Source organism: Chlamydotis macqueenii, chromosome W (assembly GCF_036417535.1).
Source record: "Chlamydotis macqueenii isolate bChlMac1 chromosome W, bChlMac1.mat, whole genome shotgun sequence".
Taxonomy (NCBI): domain Eukaryota; kingdom Metazoa; phylum Chordata; class Aves; order Otidiformes; family Otididae; genus Chlamydotis; species Chlamydotis macqueenii.
Window position 1 is genome coordinate 50,512,322 of NC_141592.1, and position 21,635 is coordinate 50,533,956.

Here is a 21,635-nt window from a genome sequence, read left to right on the forward strand (position 1 = left end):
CCAGGCCAGCCATTTCTTTGCAGATGTTTATCAAGTTGATCAAGCACGACTTACCCTTAGTGAAACCATGCTGACTACTGCTGATAATGATTTTCTTGTCCTTAATGTGCCTGGAAATGGTTTCCAGGATTAGCTCCATCACCTTCCCAAGGATCAAGGTGAGGCTGACTGGCCTGTAATTCCCTGGGTCCTCCTTGAAGATAAGAGTGACAAGGCATTGAACCTGCAAAGGCTTGTGCATATGTTTACATTTTTGTATTGTGCATGTTTCTTTTATGCTTAGTGGGGTATTCTTCAAGTGGGTGGCATGAGATATGTGGATGAAGTCTAATGTAAATTTTTCATCATTTGCAGATTTGTAATTATTCAACTCAGTATGTTCAGGCTCTAGTTTAAAGCTGTATACTCTTTGGAATGGAAGAACTTTGTTCATTACCAAACACAATGGTGTGTCTGTGTCAGAAATGAAAGTTCTATTTTGCCTTCTTTCAGTTACTATGTGAACTTTTTAGCATGTTTTGAGATGGGTAGACATTATCCAGTGTCACTGAATTAGATTAATTTTTACATCAGCTTTGGTTTTTTTTAAAAAAAAAAAAGACCAAATGTGTAATAACTTTGTTTTCTAGGTAAGAAATGATGAAGGAAAGGTGATCCGCTTTCACTGTAAACTTTGTGAATGCAGTTTTAATGATCCTAATGCCAAGGAGATGCACTTAAAAGGAAGACGGCACAGACTTCAGTATAAGGTCAGTAGAAATGCTAATGCTTCTATCTGAAAATTCAGCAGATGTCAGCTGACTTACATGTTCTTACATTTAAAGACTAGTCAAAAGTAGGTACTCTGAGTAAACAGCATATAAAAAAGCTAGAGAAATATATTTCTTAGGGAGTATAGTCTTTAAAATAGTAATGCAAACTGTGAAACTGGTTTGGTTTTTTTTATAGCTTTCAGGCAACCTTTGCAAGATTAAAATATTGTACAACATATGCAAGCAACAATAGGTGCTTTATGTTGTTTACCATTAATTTCAAATAGTGTAAAATAGTAGCGCTCAATGTTTTTGGCGGGATAAACCACATAAACTTTGTGGAGTGTTGTAGTTTAGCCCCGCTCAGGACCAAGCTAAGCAGTTTCTCACTCACTCCCCCCACCCTCTGAGAGAATAGGGAGAAATAATACAACAAAAAAAGGCTCAAGGTTTGAGATAAGGACAGGGAGAAATCCTTAAAGTTACCATTACGGGCAAAACAGACTTGACTTGGGGAAAACTATTTATTTACTATTAAAACCAAAACAGGATAATGAGAAAGAGAACAAAAACAACTTCTCCCCACCCCTCCCTCTTCCCGGGCTTAACTTAATTTCAGCTATCCCTACCTCCTTCCCCTCCCCTGAGTGGCACAGGGGGGAAGACGGAATGGGAGTTATGGTCAGTTCATCAAACGTTGCTTTACACCGCTCCGTCCTCCCTGGAGGAAGAACTCCTCACATTCCTCCCCTGCTCCAGTGTAGGGTCCCTCGCACAGGCTACAGTCCTTCATGAACTGCTCTGGCGTGGGTCATTTTTCCATGGGGTGCAGTCCCTCAGGAACTGGCTGCCCCAGCGCAGGCCCTCCACCGGCCACAGCCTCCTTCAGTCCTCCACCTGCCCTGGCCTGGGGTCCTCCACAGGCTGCAGGTGGATCTCTGCTCCTCCGTGGACCTCCATGGACTGCAGGGGGACAACCTGCTCCACCATGGTCATCACCACAGGCTGCAGGGGAATCTCTGCCAGGAGCAGCATTACTCCTCCCCCTCCTTCTTCACTGACTTCAGCATCTGCAGCCGTTCCTCTCAAAAGAAATTCTTCACAATTGGCTCAAGCAGATGCCTCTCAGGTTCTCCTCACATCTCCTCTCTTCACTTCTTGCAGCTGGGCTGGGCCAAGTTGGGCCCAGATGGCTGCCCAGCAGGAGGTCAGAGAGTGAGGGCCACAAGGCTTGCACCTCCCCCTCTCTGCCCCTGCTCCAGCTTCTTCACGGTTTTTTTTGTTTGTTTGTTTTTCCCCTTCTTAAATACATTATCACAGAGCCGTTATCAGGGAACCAATTAGCTCGGCCCTGGCCAGTGGCGAGTCTGCCCTAGGCCTGGCTGAGTCCACCAGACAAAGGGGAAGCTTCTGCAAGAAGCTGCTAGAAGCTGCCACCGTAGCCTCCCCCACAGACAAAACTAACACATGGAGACATTTGAGAAACAAGTGTTGCAGATTTTCAGTCATGAATGGAGAGACACCTATACTGACATATGGTGTGCATTTTGATTATTGTAACATTATATAGAAAGAATCTACTGTGGTTACAGGAGATACAGTGGGCCTGCATAATCATGAAAGGGATGAAAGAAGAGAAAAAATTGCCATATTCAGTAACTCATGATTATGCCCCTGTATGAGGGACCCTTCAGGAACAGGGCATCAGGAAGCACACTGTAGTTAAGATGAAATGTTTTTTTCAGGCTATAGAATAGTCATCCTGCTACAGAATGAACAGCAAATTTCTTAGTATTTCATGTAACATTTTAATTTTAAATTGCTTTGTTCTCATATAGTTGAAGAGGGAATTCATGCTATTTGTTGCTATTTCTTTCCTTTAAAATACTGGACACAGATATTTCTTCAACTATTCATTCAGTGCACTTCTAAAACTGCATTTTACTCCCTTTGATTTTATCATAGACCAGTAGTGTGTGTTAAACATGTCAGAAGAACTCTGTAACGTTGAGATGACAAGAGGCAAACCAACATTTCATTCATTATTTTTCTGAACTAGAAAAAAGTAAACCCAGACTTACAAGTAGAAGTAAAGCCCAGTATTCGAGCAAGAAAAATTCAAGAAGAAAAGATGAGGAAACAGATGCAGAAAGAAGAATACTGGAGAAGGCGAGAAGAGGAAGAACGCTGGAGGATGGAAATGAGGTAATGCATTCTGTTTTATCAATGAATGAGACAAAGCTGCAGTCAGATTGTCTAAAACTAACTCTCTGCTTCTGTAGTTACTTATTTTGAATACTTGTTTTGGGAACTCTGTACTGTCTTGTTTTAAATTAATTTGTCGTTATTCCTCTGGGGTTTTTATTTGTTTTTGTTAGTTAGTATTCAATCCCTCTGAAGAATGTAGACTTACTAGAATTATTTGCTATAAATTCAGGCCCACTTTCAAAATAACCATTCATTTTAGTTACCTTCTGGAGTTCAATGATATTTGCTTATGACTACTAGAAATTAGTTTAGTGAGGACATCCAAGAATTTACTTAGAATGGTTGAAAGTATTAACTGCTATATAAAGCAAATACTTTGATTGATGCACTTCAGGCGATATGAAGAGGACATGTACTGGAGGAGAATGGAGGAAGAGCAGCATCACTGGGATGACCGTCGCAGAATATCAGATGGAGGATATCCTCATGGTCCTCCGGGACCTCTAGGCCTGCTGGGAGTTAGACCAGGAATGCCTCCTCAGCCCCAAGGGCCAGCTGTGAGTTTTTTAACTTGAGAGGAGGGGAAAAAAAAAAAAAAAGTCATACTTACCAGGAGGCACAACTAAGAACTATAAATTATTCAGTGTTACTTGAGTTGTCTCCAGTGTTTCTTATAATAGGGTTTGGAAAAGTGAAGAAAAAATTATATACTAATGAAACTGTGTAGATGGACCTGTCTTCCAAAATAAGTCCACTTATATGACGAAAGGATGCCTTGAAGACAAATACTGTTTCTTCTGAAATACAAGTCACTCTGGCTTTGTGTACTACTTTTTATTTTACTTAATTGCATTATACTTTATTTATCTAATTGTGGACAAATGTATAGATAAAAAGAGGTTGGATTGTCAGTCCTAGAGGATAATAGTTAGTGGTGGGTTGTACTCTACCTGGAGGAGATTAACAATTGCAGTACCACATGGGTTTGTCCTGGCATTTGTCTCATTAGCACCTTATCAATGATCTGAAAGGTGATGGAGTGAGTCCACACTCATCAAATTTGCAACTGACACAAAACTGAATTGGTTTGGAGTGGGGAGAACAGTTGATACCTTTGAGGGCAGGGCTGCCATCCAGAGGGACCTATGCAGACTGGAGGAATGGACCAACAGGAACTTTATGAAATTCTGCAAGGACAAATGCCTAATGCTGCACTTGGGAAGGTATAACCCTGAGGGCCTGTGAAGTGACAGGCTGGGTAGCAGCCCTGCTGAACCTGGAATTCTTGGCAGGTAGCAAGCTGAACATGAGCCAACCGTGTGCCCTGGCAGCAAGGAAGGCCAACAGCATCCTGGGTGATACTAATAGGAGCATAATCAGTAGATAAAGGGAAGTGATCAGCTTTCATTAGACCCAAACTGCAATACTGCGTTCAGTTTTGGGCTTTCCAGTACAAGTAAGATACTGATAAACCATAGCAGGTTCAACGTGGGTCTGGCTACTGGGATGGTCAAGGGTCTGGAGTGCATGCCATGTGAGGAGATACTTGAGGGATCTGGGCTTGTTCAGCCTGGAGAAGAGAGTGCTTCAGTGGGATGTAATAGCCTTCTAATACCTGTGCGTTATAAAGACAATGGAGCCAGGCTATTTACAGTTGTGAGGGGGTGAGATAGAACCAGCTTAAGCTGAGAAAAAAAGAGGTTCAGACTGAATACAGGAATTATTTTTTTTTTTCACACAGATGTTGTGCAGCTTCCATCTTTGGTGGTTTTCAAGAACCAACTGGATAAAGCCCTGAGCAACAAGATATGGTCTTATAGCTGACCATAGTTTGCATAGGAGGTTGAACTAGAGGACCTCCTGAGGTCCTTTCATATTTGAATTGTGTTTCTATGAAAGCAATCATAGATACTTTATTTTGCAGCAGTATGCAAGTATTTCCCAGTTAACAGAAAGACAATAGATATTTATGTTGGGGAGGTACTTTTGATCCTGGGATTTCATAATTTGTTTATTTTTGATACATTTCATGTTTATTCAGAAATGATTGATAGTGACCATTGTAAGTTGTTAGAGACACTTCTGTTCATGTTTTTTTACATTTAAATTATTTGAGGTTTGAATATTCTGTTGTTTAGCCACATCTTTGTTTTTTTGATCACATAGCATCTGTGAACTTGGAAGTGTACCCAAATTTCAGAAATGTGCTTTTTCATCTGTTTAGCCTCCACGCCGCCCTGACTCCTCTGATGACCGCTATGTGATGACCAAACATGCAGCTATATATCCAACAGAGGAGGAACTTCAAGCAGTTCAAAAAATTGTTTCTATTACTGAGCGTGCTTTGAAACTTGTTTCTGACAATATGACTGACTATGAAAAAAGCAAGAGCAAAGAGGGAGATGACAAGAAAGATGGCAGTAAAGACAGGTATTTTTTTTAATTATTATTTTTTAAGAATTTCATCACATGCTTCTGAAGTCATTTTATGTTTTTCCTTGCACTGTTTTCAGTGCTTCCAGGGTTTCTGTTCTCTTTGGATTTTGATATGGCATATGTCACTATGGCCTCAAGAGTATATGGAATACTCCTATTTTATTTCACTTTTCTATCTTTGGGAATAGTTTTATGTTTTTTATATTATTTTAAATGCAATTTTTAACTATAATTCACAGAGCTTTGAAAGGAGTTTTACGGGTAGGTGTTTTGGCTAAAGGTTTGCTACTCCGTGGAGACCGAAACGTCAATCTTGTTTTGTTATGTGCCGAGAAGCCTTCAAAGATGTTACTCAGTCGTATTGCTGAAAGTCTTCCCAAACAACTTGCAGTAAGTAGAACTTAGATTTTTTTTTATTTGAATTTTTGTAAAGATACTGTAAAAATCTGTTCTCAAGTCAAATGTCTGCAGGACTGACTGTGCTGCATTTCATAGCTCAGGTTCAGTTTCTTTTCATTTTCTGAGAGTTTCTGTCTGAATTCAAGGACTATGCTGCATATTTTGCTTTCTGTATATTGTGTCCATACAAGTGTCTAGGTGTTTATGCTAGTGGTGTAGTATCGATCATCATTTAATAGATTTCATTTACCTGGGAAATAGAAATGAGCAGAAGAAAGACTATTATCCAGTTACCAGCAGCGATAGTAATTTCTGCAGTGTTACAGGAAGCTTGCGCTGCCTGAAGGTCAAAGTTCTTCATTAATGCCAGTCTGTTTGTACTTGTTTCCAATTTGTATGCGTGTCGTAGTTTAGCCCCAATCCGGACCAGACTATGCAGTCTCTCTCTCACTCCCCCCACTCTCCAAATGAATAGGGAGAGATAATATAAGAAAAAAGGCTTGAGGTTTGAGATAAGGACAGGGAGAGATCCTTAAAGTTATCGTCACAGGCAAAACAGACTCCACTTGGGGAAAACTATTCATTTATTACTAAAAACAGCAGGAGAATGAGACAGAGAACAAGATAACTTCCCCCCACCCATCCCTCTTCCCGAAGTTAACGTTATCTCTACCTCCTTCCTCCCCGAGTGGCACAGGGGGAAAGAGGAAATGGGGTTTACAGTCAGTTCATCATTTGTCGCTTTACATCACTGCTTCATGGTTGGGGGAAGAACTCCTCACATTCCTCCCCTGCTCCATTGAGGGGTCCGTCCCATGGGCTACAGTCCTGCATGAACTGCTCCGACGTAGGTCATTTCTTCCACGGGGTGCAGTCCCTCCAGAACAGCTGCCCCAGCGGGCCCTCCATGGGCCACAGCCTCCTTCAGGCATCCACCTGCCTGGCATGGGGTCCTCCATGAGCTGCAGGGGAATTCTGGCCAGGAGCAGCATTACTCCTCCCCCTCCTTCTTCACTGACCTTGGCATCTGCAGCCGTTCCTCTCACAAGAAATTCTTTACAATCTGCTCAGGCAGACGCCTCTCAGGTTTTCTTCACATCTCCTCTCCGCTTCTTGCAGCTGGGCAGGGCTGAGTCGGGCCCAGACAGCTGCCAGTTGGGAGGCCAGAGAGTGAGGGCAATGAGGGCCACAAAGCTCACACCTCCCCCTCTCCAGCTTCTTCACATCTCTTTTATTCTGTTTTTCACCTTCTTAAATACGTTATCGCAGAGGCGTTTTCAGGGACTGTTCTCCTACCAATTGGCTCGGCCCTGGCCAGTAGCGGGTCCGCCCTAGGCCCGGCTGAGTCTACTGAACAAAGGGGAGCAACTTCTAGCAGCTTCTTACAGAAGCTGCCACTGTAGCCCCCCCCCCACTAAATAAAACAAGGGCAACGTCTCAGTGCTTTGTAGTCTCACAATTAGTTAACTAAGTCTGTTTTGGTTTTTTGTTTTTTTTTTTTTTAATTTATTACTTAAAAAAAAAAAAACACAAAACCCCACCCTAAAAGTACGTGTAGTCTTGGACTCTTCAACAGAATTCATATAAGCCATTTGCTGTATTTCTACAATAAGTAGAATGGAGGAAGAGCAGCATCACTGGGATGACCGTAGTATTAGTATTTCAGTGCAGCCTGGTAAAATGCTAGGGAGAATCAGTGCATGGTAGAAGCGTTAGCAGGATCAGATTAATTAGAAAATAATCTTGGGCTTGCTCTTGTTTGAAATTACAGAACAGAAGAAAATTTTAAAACTGCATGTCTTGATCTGACTTTGTGGAGAAGTCACTTGTCCCTCAGGTTTGTGGAAGAAGGCGATAGAGATGCCTACAGCTTCCTTTTGGGGATACTAAGAATTATTAAATCTAATTGCAAGAAGCATTTCTGAATAACCACCTTGTTACTCTTATATTTTTCCCCTGGTGTTTATCTTGTCTTTTGCTCTCATCAGAGAATGTTGAGACAGCCAAGTATGGAATGTGCCTAGCAGTACCCATCTGTTCTGGTTTTGTTAGTAAGGGGGGACCCAAGGTGGTAGCTTCTGTAGGAAACTGCTAGAAGTTGCTCCCCTTTGTTCAGTGGACTCGGCCGGGCCTAGGGCGGACCTGCTGCTGGCCAAGGCCGAGCCAATTGGTAGCAGAATGTCCCATGATAACGCCTCTGCGATAATGTATTTAAGAAGGGGAAAACAGAAAAAAGAGGGAGAGATGTGAAGCAGCTGAGTGGGGGGCAGAGAGGGGGAGGCGCGAACCTTGTGGGCCTTGCAGGCCTCACCCTCTGGCCTCCTGCTGGGCAGCCAACTGGGCCCAACTCGGCCCAGCCTGGCTGCAAGAAGTGGAGAGGAGATGAGAAGTGAATAAGATGTAAAAAGGATCCTGAGAGGCGTCTGCCAGCCTGTTGTGAGGAACTGCTGCAGATGCCAAGGTCAGTGAAGAAGGAGGGGGAGGAGTAATGCAGCTCCTGGCCAAGATTCCCCTGCAGCCTGTGGTGATGACCATGGTGGAGCAGGTTGTCCCCCTGCAGCCCATGGAGGTCCACGGAGGGGCAGAGATCCACCTGCAGCCCGTGGAGGACCCCACGCCAGAGCAGGTGGAGGCCTGAAGGAGGCTGTGGCCCATGGAGGGCCCGCTGGGACAGCTGTTCTAGAGGGACTGCACCCCGTGGAAGAGATGACCCACGCCGGAGGAGTTTCACGAAGGACTGTGGCCCATGGGAGGGACCCCACGCTGGAGCAGAGGAGGAATGTGAGGAGTTCTTCCCCTGACGATGATACAGCGGCGTAAAACAACGCGTGATGAACTGACCGCGACCCCCATTCCCTTTCCCCCCACCCCGTGCCGCTCGGGAGGGGAGGTAGTAGAGATAATGTTAAGCCCGGGAAGAGGGAGGGGTGGGGGGAGGTTATCTTGTTCCCTGTCTCATTCTCCTGCTAATTTTAGAAATAAATGAATAGTTTTCCTCAAGTCGAGTCTGTTTTGCCCGTGACGGTAACTTTAAGGATTTCTCCCTGTCCTTATCTCAAACCTTGAGCCATTCTTCCTTATATCATCTCCTCCTATTCTCTCAGAGGGTGGGGGGAGTGAGAGAGAGACTGCGTAGTCTGGTCCCGATCGGGGCTGAACTACGACACCATCCTGTAACTGCGAGCTCAAAGAAGAACCACTGCCATCTTTGTGCTTTTTAAAGGCTCCTATGTTCCAATGAGAAACATATCCAACTGGCATTTTAAGTGGCACCGATGCTTTTCTTTATCTCGAACACTGTCAAGATTCTTGTTATGTAATTTACTTAGTATATTAATTTCCTTTATGGGTAGTTTCTTTCTTTTGCATGCTTAGTGACTGCTGTGTATTTTCATTAATGATTTGGAAACAGTATGTAAGTCCATATATCTATCTTAATTGTGTATACTATTGTTTCTTTGAATACAGAGGTATCTGCTTCATATAATTATATTGCGTTTCTGTCTTTCTATTAAAAATACTATGTTGAAATCCATTTTCTTCCCCATACTTTTCTTGGCCACATGCTAATAGAAATTTCTTTTTCTCGATATTTAGGTAATAAGCCCTGAGAAATATGATATCAAGTGTGCAGTCCCAGAAGCAGCAATAATTTTAAATTCATGTGTGGAACCCAAAATGCAAGTTACTATCACACTGACATCTCCAGTCATTCGGGAGGAGAACATGAGGGATGGAGGTTGGAAGTTGTTAAAGATGTTACTTCTCTCTCACCTGTTTTTTATATGTTTATCTATTCTGTTTAAGATGACATTAAGGTCCTAGAAGGCAACATGCTGGCACAACTAATGTATTTGATCAAAACCTTGATTTTCAGCAACCAGTCTTGGTAGAGAACAGTTGGTTAAAATAAATGTTTATATGATGCATTTATTTAATCTTTAAAAATTCTGACTTTATGTCCAACCTCAGCTTTCTGGAAAAGGTACAAACTTGACTCTTTTTTTTTTTCCCCTCTTATAAAATTATGTGGAAAACTAAGTGTTTTAGAGCAAGTGACTATAAACTGGCTTTCTAGAGCAGTCTTGCCCTAAGAGAAAGATTGTATGGTTTTAGAAATATAACAGGTTTTTGGGTTTAAACTGGATCAGCATTACCATCACTTACACATTCCAAAGAGCAGTGCCACTTAAAATGTACTTTTATAATACTTTTGATTGTAACAGTGCTTCTAACTTTGAGAGATGCGATTTTTTTTCCAGCTCTCTGAGGTTGCTTTTTGGTCTGGAGTGCTTTTTGAGTATATTTAGGCTCCTGGTATTACAGTCAGTCTTCTATCCAACTGGCAAACCCAGACTAGTACAATAAGAAATTACTTTGTCATTGAGCTGAAGCAGAAGGTGGAGCTTGTAAATCAAATTACGTTTCTGAAGTTCACAGTTTCTCTGGTGCCAGCAGTGTTACTTTAGGATCTGTTCTGTAACACTTTCAAAGCTCCAAAAGCTTTTAAGCCAATAAGCATGATTAAAGTCTGCAGTACATTGGTTCTTTTTGTTTATGGGTCAGATAAAATTAACTTTTGTTTCCTTTTAATCCTGGGTTTTCACAGTTGAAAGAGATCATGGCAAACCGGGTTCTGGTGTTTGACAGTGAACCTACAGATAGGAAATCTGAGGCTGTCTTAACACTTCTCATGTGCAGATTGAAAAAATTGTATATGTATACATGTGCCACAGAAGCTTTTTTATTTCATCTCATCATTACATGTCCTCTAAAATACTTGAGGTTTTTATATTGCATTAGTAAATGTTCTGTAGCTATGACTAGTGCATTGTAAGCAAGCTGTGTTAACAAAGTCGTCCTACCTAATCAGAAAGAAAAATTTCAAGATACATTCTCTAGTTTGGATGGCTTCTGAAGAGTCTTTAAGAGTACTTTGTACATTATTTTTGAGCTGTGCATATTATTCCTAGCTAATAAAGGCTTTGTACATGTACTGTCACACCCAACCAATTCTGCTTGTTTTTTGACAAGTGTAACGTGACACATGGTTTGTCTGTGCTGAATCAGACTTCACATATTATTTAAGTTCATAAAGAATACTTTAACTTAAAAGTTTTTATTATTAAATTACGTTAACCATTAAATGAAGTTAACCTTAAACACCATGTTTATTTCTTAACGTACTGTGCAAAAGTGCAATATTAATTCCTGCCACAATACTCAATTTTAATTTTCTGGCCTAAAATTCTATGATGTAGACTAAAAAGAAAATAAATTTCAAATTACTATGCCTTGATTTATACCACCTAAAGGAAACAAATCTGTATTTTTGTCTGACCCACACTTGAGTTAAAATGATCATTGTGAGTTTATTCACTGCTGTATGCAGTACTGCCCCTAGGCAAGCAAAATCAAGTTAGATTTCTCTTCAAGACACTGAGCAGTATAAAATGAATGTGCAGAAAAGTTCACTTTTGAAACTAGAGCAAATAGAAGACTGAATTGCAAATTATTGCAGCAAAAAAGGCTTTATGAAGACAACTGCTTATTTGCTGCAGAGTAATAGTACGTGTGTTTTTTCTTAATGCAGCTTCTCATGCTCTGTGTCTTAAAATGGTTTAAAGTTTTCATTATTTATTTATTTTTAAGGAAGGCTTTACCAGAAGAATCAGTTTGAGTAAAGATGAGACTAAGACTTGCATGTGGAATAGAATAATGTTTGATGTGTAATAATGCCATTACATGATAAAAGGCTAAAAAAATACAGTGTGAAATAAAATTGTTAACCGCATAGCTACTCTTCCTTACAGTATTGTGCATTTGACAGTTTCCCGAATCTGATATATTCAAAGTGCTCTAACCCCTGCTGTGGTATCTTTCCTTCAGCAAACAAAGTGTACATACTTATAAACGCATATATGTGTGCGTGTGTGTCTTTCTTTATCTTTAGCTAACAGCCCCAGTCCAAAGCCTTCTAGCAGAGGGACTTGATTCCTGTCAGGGGTTGCTGCCAAGACACTGGAAGGATTTTTGACCAAGGTTTTCTAAAGCTCAGTGTCACACCTGCCATGCTTTACAAAGGAGGAGATTTGGATGCATAGTCCTAGCATCTACTGTTACTTTGTGTGGTTTTCTTTTTCTCTTTATCTCTCTCCTAGAATTAAGCAGTGTTCACACTAGTCTTGAAATAGTTGACAGGGTAAAATGTATTTCACATAATAAAACTTACCAAAATTGATATACCTGTTAACGTATAATGAAGAGATAGTGTGGACACAGCATGTCTAACTGAAGATTAACCCCTTATATTTAGACTAGTAATAAGTTATATAGGGTAAGAATTCATGCTTCTGTTTTGGAAATTAATTCAGTTTTTTGTCTTAGCTTAACAGGGTGGTAGGTTAGACATCTAAATTTAGTTAAATAGCCTTTAAGGGGTTAATCCTAATGTGGAACAGATGCAAAAATCCACAGATTAAATATTACAAGAGTTTCCTTGATGCATTTTTTCAGTCAATGTATTCTCAGTGCAATAGGTGCCTTGCAACTTCTGACTTAAAGCCTTTTTAAGTTTCAGTGGTATTCATATGATATCTATTAGTAGCACATTTTAGATCTATATTTCCAGCACTGAATAAGATTCTCTTCTATGCACTTAAACTAATTCTTTTTAGTAAAATTATTTTCCAAATTGAGGTTTTTCAGTGCTAGAAGTAATTGGAGTTTCAAATTATGTAGTGAATTATTGTGATAAAAGTTTGCACAGTGTCACCTATTTGCATATTAGTTTTAGAAGAATGTAAATAATTGACTGATTAGGCTACTAGACCCAACAGACCCATATTTTTATTTTTAATTTCTCAACGTTACTTTGCTTCTTTTTTCCTGCTTTGGGCTTTCTCTAAATGTACTCCTTGTCTTTTATATCCATGTTGTACTCGTTTCATCAGTTATCTTACCTGACACCTCTCTTGCATAGGTTTGGGGAGTGTGGGGGTTTTTTGTTTTGTTTTAAATGAAATACCACTTTAAATGTCTTCATTTGCTCTGTAAATGCCTTGTTAGTGCAGCTTTTCTTCTTTCCACTTTAACATATAGTCCATAAGTTTGAATATATGTGTGAGAAGATGCCTATGTTTCATTCTTATTTTGAAATCCTCCCTGTCGTAGTTCAGCCCCAATGGGGACCAGACTATGCAGTCTCTCTCTCACTCCCCCCACTCTCCGAGAGAATAGGAGGAGATTTGGTAAAACAAAAGAAAACCAGAGGAAAAAAAAAAACAAACACGTGGGTTGAGATTGAACAAAAAGTAAATTTAACAGTAATGACAGAAGAAAACAAGACAGTGATAGAATACACATACAGTATAATAGCTCACAACAGATCTCCACACATAGTTTCTTCCAAGTAGCGGGGAGACTCCCTTCAGCACCCTCCTCACTTATATACTGAGCATGATGTCAGATGGGATGGAATAGCCCTTTGGCTAATTTGGGTAAATGAACCCCAGCTGTTAGCTAATTAGTTAACTATCCCAGCCATAGGGGCTACCAGCTTCAGTTCTCCACCCAGCTCAGGTAAATATTAACTCTATCCTGGCCAGAACCAGGACACTCCCCCTTTTAGCCCTGTGCAGAGCAGTGGGACTATCCTATTAAAAAAAAAAAAAAAGGACAAATCTGAATGTAGTACTTCAGATTAAATGTAATTATTATATTGCAAAGTTGTAGCACCATGTTAATTCATGGCTTTTTAGTTCTCTGTATAGTAAAGTATCCTACTATTTATTTTACATTGGTGTATGAATAGGTGATTTCAGAGCTGTGTCTCTGCAGCATCCCTAGAAGCTTCTCCGTGCTGGCATGTTTCATGAGACTCAGAAAACAAAAGAAAAAAAAAAAGAAAAAAAAATATTCTCACACTTATCTAAATTTATATCTTGCTAGAGTAAACGATATTGTTCCATATAGCCATCTCCTGTGAAATGAGTGCCATTGAGTGAGGGCTTTTTTTCTTTCATCTTATCTCGTGTATCACCAGTTATGCTACCAATATACTTTGTCACTAGTCACAATAGCCATTTTCATAATTAGTAAAGCAAAGACATTTTAAAGCTGATCATTGCATTATATCCCTACAATTTTTATGTAACCTGAAGGTACCATTTCATATTGTTGATTAAACCACTTCCAAAAGGGCGTTGTGGTCTTTTCCTTTTTGAAAACAAAGCAATCAGCTTGGTAATTTAATTAATCTTTTTCTGAACATTTAAATATACAAGTTCTACTATATTTTCTTTATCTTTCAGACATTCTGCTTTGGTTTTTAAACTGTTCCTTGCTTTTCTTTTTCCTGCTGAATCTTAAGTAAATCAGTACCTTTTCAGATCTTTCTTTGCATCCTAAATTATATTGAAGAATGTATATCATGGGCTGAGGAATTTATTTATATGAGTAAGAGAGAGGGTACTTGAAAGTAATGGAATTCTGTAATACTGAAGAGCATTTAACATTCCTTTAGTCAGGTTTTTTAAAGCAAAATTATTTCCATTTTAAGTTTAAGGTATGATAAAAATAACATCATTACTAAACATCTAGTGCTTTTAAGATTTTTTTTATACTTAGTTTTTCTTTTAAAGAGTAGGTCTCAAAGAACATGTGACCATTAAAATTTACAAGAAATTAAATCTGAATGTTTCTACTTGGTTAAAGTGGATTTTTGTGTCCCTTCTGTCTTGTGTTCTCTGTGCTGGTGCACTGTGTCCAACCATCCTTCCTTCAGTATTTAATTTTAGGGGATATGTGTTTTTCCAGTGTTAGCTCAAATAAAGAAGTACTGCGCATTGCATAACCTGCAGTGCATTCAAAAATAACCTGAGAGCTAAAGTACAATATGTTCTTGATCTTCATACTGGGTTGATGCCCTAATCCTAATTGAATGGCTTTTATTGAACATTTACATTTGTTGTTCGAGTGTTTAAACTTTAAATGGCATGTGTGACATTGAAGCTACTTAAAGGAAGTGTCTTGCTCACCTGGTCAAACACCCATTCCTCACTGCATTTTGCCAATTCGATCCATTTTAGATGTAACCTCGGGTATGGTGAAAGACCCACCGGACGTCTTGGACAGGCAAAAATGCCTTGACGCTCTGGCTGCTCTACGCCACGCTAAGTGGTTCCAGGTTCGGAACATCATTTTACTTCCTTCTTGTAGCCTTATGAGAGATTAGTTCAGTTGCAATATAAATGTTTAACTGTGTGCAAACACTCAGCATTGTTCATGCTAATAATACTTAATATTTTTCTGGTCCCTAAATTTAAATGTAGAAGGTTGAGTATGGAGGAACTGCTTTATGCAGTTATTGCTCATTTGACATTATTTTTTTTTTTCTGATCATTGGGAAGGCGATGTTGAAAGCTTGACTCGCTTGGGGTGATCATATGTTGTATGTTTGTTATGTATTCCATAAGGCTGCAGAGTAACTTTGCTTTAAATAATGGAATAAATGTTTAAAGCTTTGTGTTTAGATGTAAGACTTTTTTTTCCCTATTTCTTTAATTTTATTAAGTGTAGGGAATGAAAGGCAAGAAGCAACTGTTCGGTTCAGTGACTTTGCAGTCTGGCAAAGGCACAATAAAGAAACCAAACAGATTCCCTTGACCTTTCAGTCTCTATACCTATTTCTTAGAGCTTTACTGTATCCTTTTTATTTCTAATATAGAAAGATACTGTATTTATTGTTACAAATGAACATAGGTCAAAGTGTACAGGGGATCAAGAAATATTATTCTTGTATAACCTGTGCACTTTGACTTCTACCACCTTAAATTACTAACCCTGTATGAAATACTGCTGTAAATGGCAGCTCATGGAATAAAGTTGTAGAATAATTTGTTTTAATCTTGTATCTGAGCTTCCATTGAACAGTGGTGTTTTAGTCTTTCAACAAGTCCTATTTGCTGTAGGTGCTGGGATTAATTAATTTGATTTTTGTATTGCTCTCAAGGCTAGAGCTAATGGTCTGCAGTCCTGTGTGGTTATCATACGTATTCTTCGTGACCTCTGTCAACGGGTTCCAACTTGGTCTGATTTTCCAAGCTGGGTGAGTAATGTTCTTTTGAATGAGCCTTTTTAATGCACATGGTACTGCAAATAAAGCATAGGAAAGCATTACTACACTTTTAAAATATGGACTTTTTCAAGGAGTAATGTAGAGTTTTGTTTGGGTGTTCTGGTTTTGTTAGTGAGGGGGGGCCTAAGGTGGTAGCTTCTGTAGGAAACTGCTAGAAGTCGCTCCCCTTTGTTCAGTGGATTCAGCCAGGCCTAGGGCGGACCCACTGCTGGCCAAGGCCGAGCCAATTGGTAGTAGAATGTTCCGTGATAACGCCTCTGCGATAACGTATTTAAGAAGGGGAAAACAGAAAAAAAAAGAGAGAAGAGAAGATGTGAAGAAGCTGAGCAGGGGCAGAGGCGCAGAGTGGGAGGCGCAGGCCTCATGGGCCTTGCAGGCCTCACCCTCTGGCCTCTCGCCAGGCAGCCGACTGGGCCCGACTCGGTCCGGCCCGGCTGCAAGAAGTGGAGAGGAGATGAGAAGTGAATAAGATGTAAAAAGATCCTGAGAGACATCTGCCAGCCTGTTGTGAGGAACGGCTGCAGACGCCAAGGTCAGTTCAGAAGGAGGGGGAGGAGTAATGCGGCTCCTGGCCAAGATTCCCCTGCAGCCTGTGGTGAAGACCATGGTGGAGCAGGTTGTCCCCCTGTAGCCCATGGAGATCCACGGAGGAGCAGAGATCCACTTGGAGCCCGTGAAGGACCCCACACCGGGGGAGGTGGATGCCTGAAGGAGGCTGGGGCAGCTGTTCTGGAGGGACTGCACTCCGTGGAAGAGATGACCCATGCCGGAGCAGTTTCACGAAGGACTGTGGCGTATGGGTGGGACCCCACAATGGAGCAAGGGAGGAATGTGAGGACTTCTTCCCCCAAGGATGAAGCAGCGGCGTGAAACAATGTATGATGAACTGACCGTAACCCTCATTCCCTCTTCCCCACTGTGCCGCTCGGGAGGGGAAGGTAGTAGAGATAATGTTAAGCCCGGGAAGAGGGAAGGGTGGAGGGAGGTTATCTTGTTCTCTGTCTCATTCTCCTGCTGTTTGTAGTAATAAATTAATAGTTTTCCCCAAGTCGAGTCTGTTTTGCCCGTGACGGTAACTTTAAGGTCCTTATCTCAAACCTCGAGCTGTTTTTCCTTCTATTATCTCTCCCTATTCTCTCGGAGGGTGGGGGGAGTGAGAGAGAGACTGCGTAGTCTGGTCCCGATCGGGGCTGAACTACGACATTGGGTTTCGAGGTTTTTTTTTCTCCCCAACAAATGATCCATATTCCCTCTAAAAATGTAATTTTCTGAGGTTTTGTCATTTGGAGCTGGAATTTTTTTTCAAAAGGAATTTTCTTGTTCTTTTGAATTCTTTGTGGGTAGCATTCTTATTCTAGATTTTAGCATTTTTTTCCTTTACTCTGTATAAAATAATCTGCTTTTTTTCTAACGACCTACTCTGGATTGCTTGGACTTTACTGAAACTGATTTAAAATTATGTCAGCTGTGCCCAGATAGCTCTGTGATAACAGAAAGGCTACTTGAAAGAATAAATCACAGTAATTCCTGTGATCATTAATATATCCTTTCTGCAAGTTGAAATACCTCAGTACTAGTCTGTGGATGTGTCAGCATTAGCATTTTAATCAGTGTCACTTAGAAACAAATCTCTGGGTTGTACCTAGTTACCTCTCTTGTGCAACTTGTGCTCCAAATATTAACAGATGGTCAATCTGTGGACTGGACAAAGTTAGTCTGAAATAAAATCTCTGAAACATTTTGTATATATGAAGGTAAACTCAGCCCTGACTATTTTGTTTCATAGACCAAATCTTGTTGCACTGTGCTGCTTCCTAATGTAGACTTTTCAGTTTTGTCAGGAATAGCACTAACATTGTCAAGACAGTTACAGTAGTTGGCATTATTTCAATGAGAAATATTTTACAACTATTCTAAGCTTGCAGACAATTTTATTAAATTACTTCTGATAATATTTGTTGCTTCTGGAAAAAAATGTGGAGAATTTCTGGTTTTTAAATATTTAAAGTAAAAAAAAAAGTTCTGATTTCTGTGCTACACTTCATGAAAGATATACTGTACAAATATAGTTTAAAAGAAGCTAAGAAGTATGTAAGTGCCCTCAACATCACTATGATACTGAGTTGCCAAAGAATAAATCCTTGCATACTTTTAGAAAAGCATCCTTAGAACTATTGCAACACACAGCAAGCACATAGATGAAGAACAAGGAATGTTGTTTCTTATTTCTCATATCTATTCTAAGGCACAGCCAGAAGGGAAGAGAGGCATGAAGCAGTGTGTTAGGCCTAGCTGTGTCTCAGTTCTTTCCAAAAGTGCTTCCTGGCTTCTCCTGGTACATGATACATTGCCAGAGACATGAATCAACATTGAAGTCTGTGTAGTCAGTTGTTCTCTTGGACTATTGGCAAAGACTTACTGACAAAAACAATGACAGAATGAAAATGGTGATTTTAAATATATGTAATTTCTGACAGTCATAGATTAAATTTTGTAGATCAAAGAAATATTTGTTTCTGGATACAGAACTTATCCTGACCTGTATGCTAGAAGCCTGTTACAAGCCAAAGAGATGCCAGAGCTTTTAAAAAAGAGCCTAAGTAGTTGTAATAATAGAAAATATTACGAAGTCTAAACACAGACATTAGTATCAACCTCTTTATATACCTAAAAATAAAAACTAAATTAGAAGAATTTTGTCAATTTTCTTCAAGTTAGAAGGAACTAATATTCAAGGTTGATTTTTTTCAAACCTTTTTTCCAGCCTTTTGTGCATATAAACACCAGGGCATCGTAATTCACATTTTCCTAGGATTAAGTTGTGGACTTTAGTGTATTGTATGAGGATCCGAAAGAACTGTACTTGAATAAATGCAATAACATGATCTGCTTTTTTTCTTTTCTACTCTATTTTGCTTCATACTTGAAAACAACTAAATTACTGTTGCTAAATTACTGTTGATCCTGAGTGATGCAGTGGGAGTACGGAAATACCATGCTCAAGAAATGAAATTTTTCAGTTAAATTGAGCTAAAATAGAAAGGAATGGGCACCCTTAGTGAAGGATTGTAATCAACACTGCCTATAGTTACGTGAATGCATTACAATAGGCATTTACTCTTGGAAAATAAAAATAAAAGGCAACTTTTGAACAACTGTAAACTTGGGAGAGGAACTAAAAAACAAACTCCCAAAAAAACCCACCACACATTGTTTGAAAATGAAACTTGACAAAGAGATGATATTGAAACATCCATTTAATGCTGAAAAAGCTAAGGAAAGCTATTCTTTACTTTTGCAAATGTCTTTTATATGTTTTTTCTGGGAAAAAAAAAATTAATCTAATAAAAGTAAACAATGGAAATATTCACAGGAAAAAAACTTTTAAAAATACAGCTAATCATTTAAACCATTTTAACTAATATCAAATAATGTGTAAATTTTAGAAAACCTGTTTATCAAGATTTTTTCACACTTATTTAACACCTGAGTTAGTGTTAGTCTATATCCAAGAAAAAACTTGCTGTGAACTTGAGTTTTGCTAAACTGAAAAACTAGTAAACACTTAAACGTTAAAAGGTCATTAAATTTTTGATGCTTTAAGTTTCTGTATTCTTGTAGGAAAAAAAAATTCTCTGTAGCATCCTGTTAATTTCATTAGATTGATCAAATTCATCATTTCATACTGTGTGCTGTTTATTCATGTGGCTGACAGATTCCGGTGACCCACCATGTTTCATGCTCTTAAAAAATGGCTGGAGAAATTGTCTATCTGCATATGTAGGCTACTACTGTATAAATGTCTACAAAACTTTTGGACAACTTGTGATAAGAAGCAACATATCAGTACTCAATGTTAATCTTGCAGCAGCTTTCTTTTTATTCATCTTTATAAAATATCTGATTTTTTTTTCCATTTTAATGTAAAGCTTTCTGTGATGTGTAATGTTCTTCAAAATTCCAGTATCAAAAGTTCTGTATTGAACAACAGTAGTAGCTTTTTTTCTGTTTTAATCAGTCTTCTAAATTGACTGGATTTTCTTATTGTTGGTCTAGGCTATGGAATTGCTTGTGGAAAAAGCAATTAGCAGTGCTACTGGACCACAGAGTCCTGGGGATGCACTGAGAAGAGTTTTTGAGTGTATGTCTTCAGGAATAATCCTTAAAGGCAAGTTGCATTTCATCAGTGTCTGTATGCTTATGCTTAACTAATGTAAAATCTGTAATCTTGGTTAAAATAAGGTAGAGATGTGCTACTAATTAGTCTAACTGCTGTAGGTGGTCCTGGCCTTCTGGACCCTTGTGAGAAAGATCCTTTTGATACGCTTGCTGTAATGACAGATCAGCAACGAGAGGATATTACTTCAAGTGCGCAGGTAAGGAGAAGTATGTGTGTACTAACTAAATTTGATGGCTGTTTTTTGGGGTGGGGTTTTTTGTTTGATTAGTTTGTTTATTTTAAATGGAGCTATATGGTGGACATGAATTTTCCTTTCTAAGAATATAGTACGATCTTTCAGATGATCAGTCTTAAGCTAGGCAATGAAAATATCAAAACAGAGGATGTATAATAATGTTAATTTTTGCATTAAAATTAATGTATTTTCCTGAAAAGTTTGAAGCACTCCCATCTATATATATCGGTAAAGATGCTTACACTACAGCAGTATGTTATTAGACTTAAAATTACATTGGCATTTAATATTTTATAAATAGATATGTGTAAGTTTAATTTTTAATGTTTATTTTATCCACTTACAATATTTGACCGTTCACGCTTGCAGTTTAAGAGGTTACTGCCCCTACCTCTTCATTTGATCCTTTTGCTAAAGATTACTAATGCGTAATGGGACATGTGAAAAGCCTTGACTGCTTCAGTGCAAGTCCAGCAACTAAAACAGATGTATCTTATTTTTACACTAAAATGATGTACTTTGTACAGAAGCAGCAAATGTGACATACACATTTTATTGTGTTGAGGGAAGGAAGAGGGGATAAGAGCTAAGGATAATATCATGCATCACTAATATTCTTCATTAATTGTTTGACAAAGTACTCAAAATTGACATTTGTTTCTAACAGAAATATCTTCTTTCTACCCTTTTTCTAGTTTGCTCTGAGACTCCTTGCATTCCGTCAAATACACAAAGTTTTAGGAATGGATCCGTTACCACAGATGAATCAACGCTTTAACATCCATAATAATCGTAAAAGGAGAAGGGACAGTGATGGGGTTGATGGATTTGAAGCAGAGGGAAAAAAAGACAAAAAAGATTATGATAACTTTTAAAAATGTTTGTTGTCAGTGCTAAGATTGAAGGTGATAAAAAGTCTGTTTGTTGCCTTGCTTTTACTTCATTCATAATAATGTCTGTTTAAGACATCCAAAACCAACTTGGGAATTAGATTTGGAAAAGAATAACCTAGCTCTTCTGTGAGATTCTGAATATTTTAATGGATATACTGTATCAGACAAATTATGACTGGAAAGACTGCAAATGGAAACTCTGTTGTCATTGGAAAAAATAGTTCGAGAGTTTTTTCCTCATTGCATTTTCTTTAAATGTGTTGCTAACTTTAGTAACTTTTCTTCTTTTTTTGTCTTTTTTGATTTTTTTTTAATTAATAAGTGCATTGTTTTATCTTGACTGTATTTGATGCAGCATTTGTGCTTCTGTTGCTATGTGTATTTTGACTTTTTA

General features: G+C 39.0%; 1 protein-coding gene across 2 annotated transcripts in view; it reads left to right on the forward strand.

Moving 5' to 3' along the window:
• LOC104484533 (zinc finger RNA-binding protein-like) overlaps positions 1-21,432 on the forward strand; it is a 69,822-nt gene extending 48,390 nt beyond the window's left edge. For both annotated transcript variants that reach the window (XM_086769522.1, XM_086769523.1), the window contains exons 10-20: positions 630-749; positions 2,812-2,957; positions 3,355-3,517; positions 5,185-5,390; positions 5,636-5,786; positions 9,393-9,534; positions 14,885-14,982; positions 15,808-15,903; positions 19,990-20,101; positions 20,212-20,309; positions 21,044-21,432. In XM_086769522.1, the coding sequence (XP_086625648.1) occupies positions 630-749; positions 2,812-2,957; positions 3,355-3,517; positions 5,185-5,390; positions 5,636-5,786; positions 9,393-9,534; positions 14,885-14,982; positions 15,808-15,903; positions 19,990-20,101; positions 20,212-20,309; positions 21,044-21,223 (1,512 nt within the window). In that variant the 3' untranslated portion in view covers positions 21,224-21,432. The remainder of the gene's footprint in view (positions 1-629; positions 750-2,811; positions 2,958-3,354; positions 3,518-5,184; positions 5,391-5,635; positions 5,787-9,392; positions 9,535-14,884; positions 14,983-15,807; positions 15,904-19,989; positions 20,102-20,211; positions 20,310-21,043) is intronic.
• Positions 21,433-21,635: the final 203 nt, after the last annotated feature.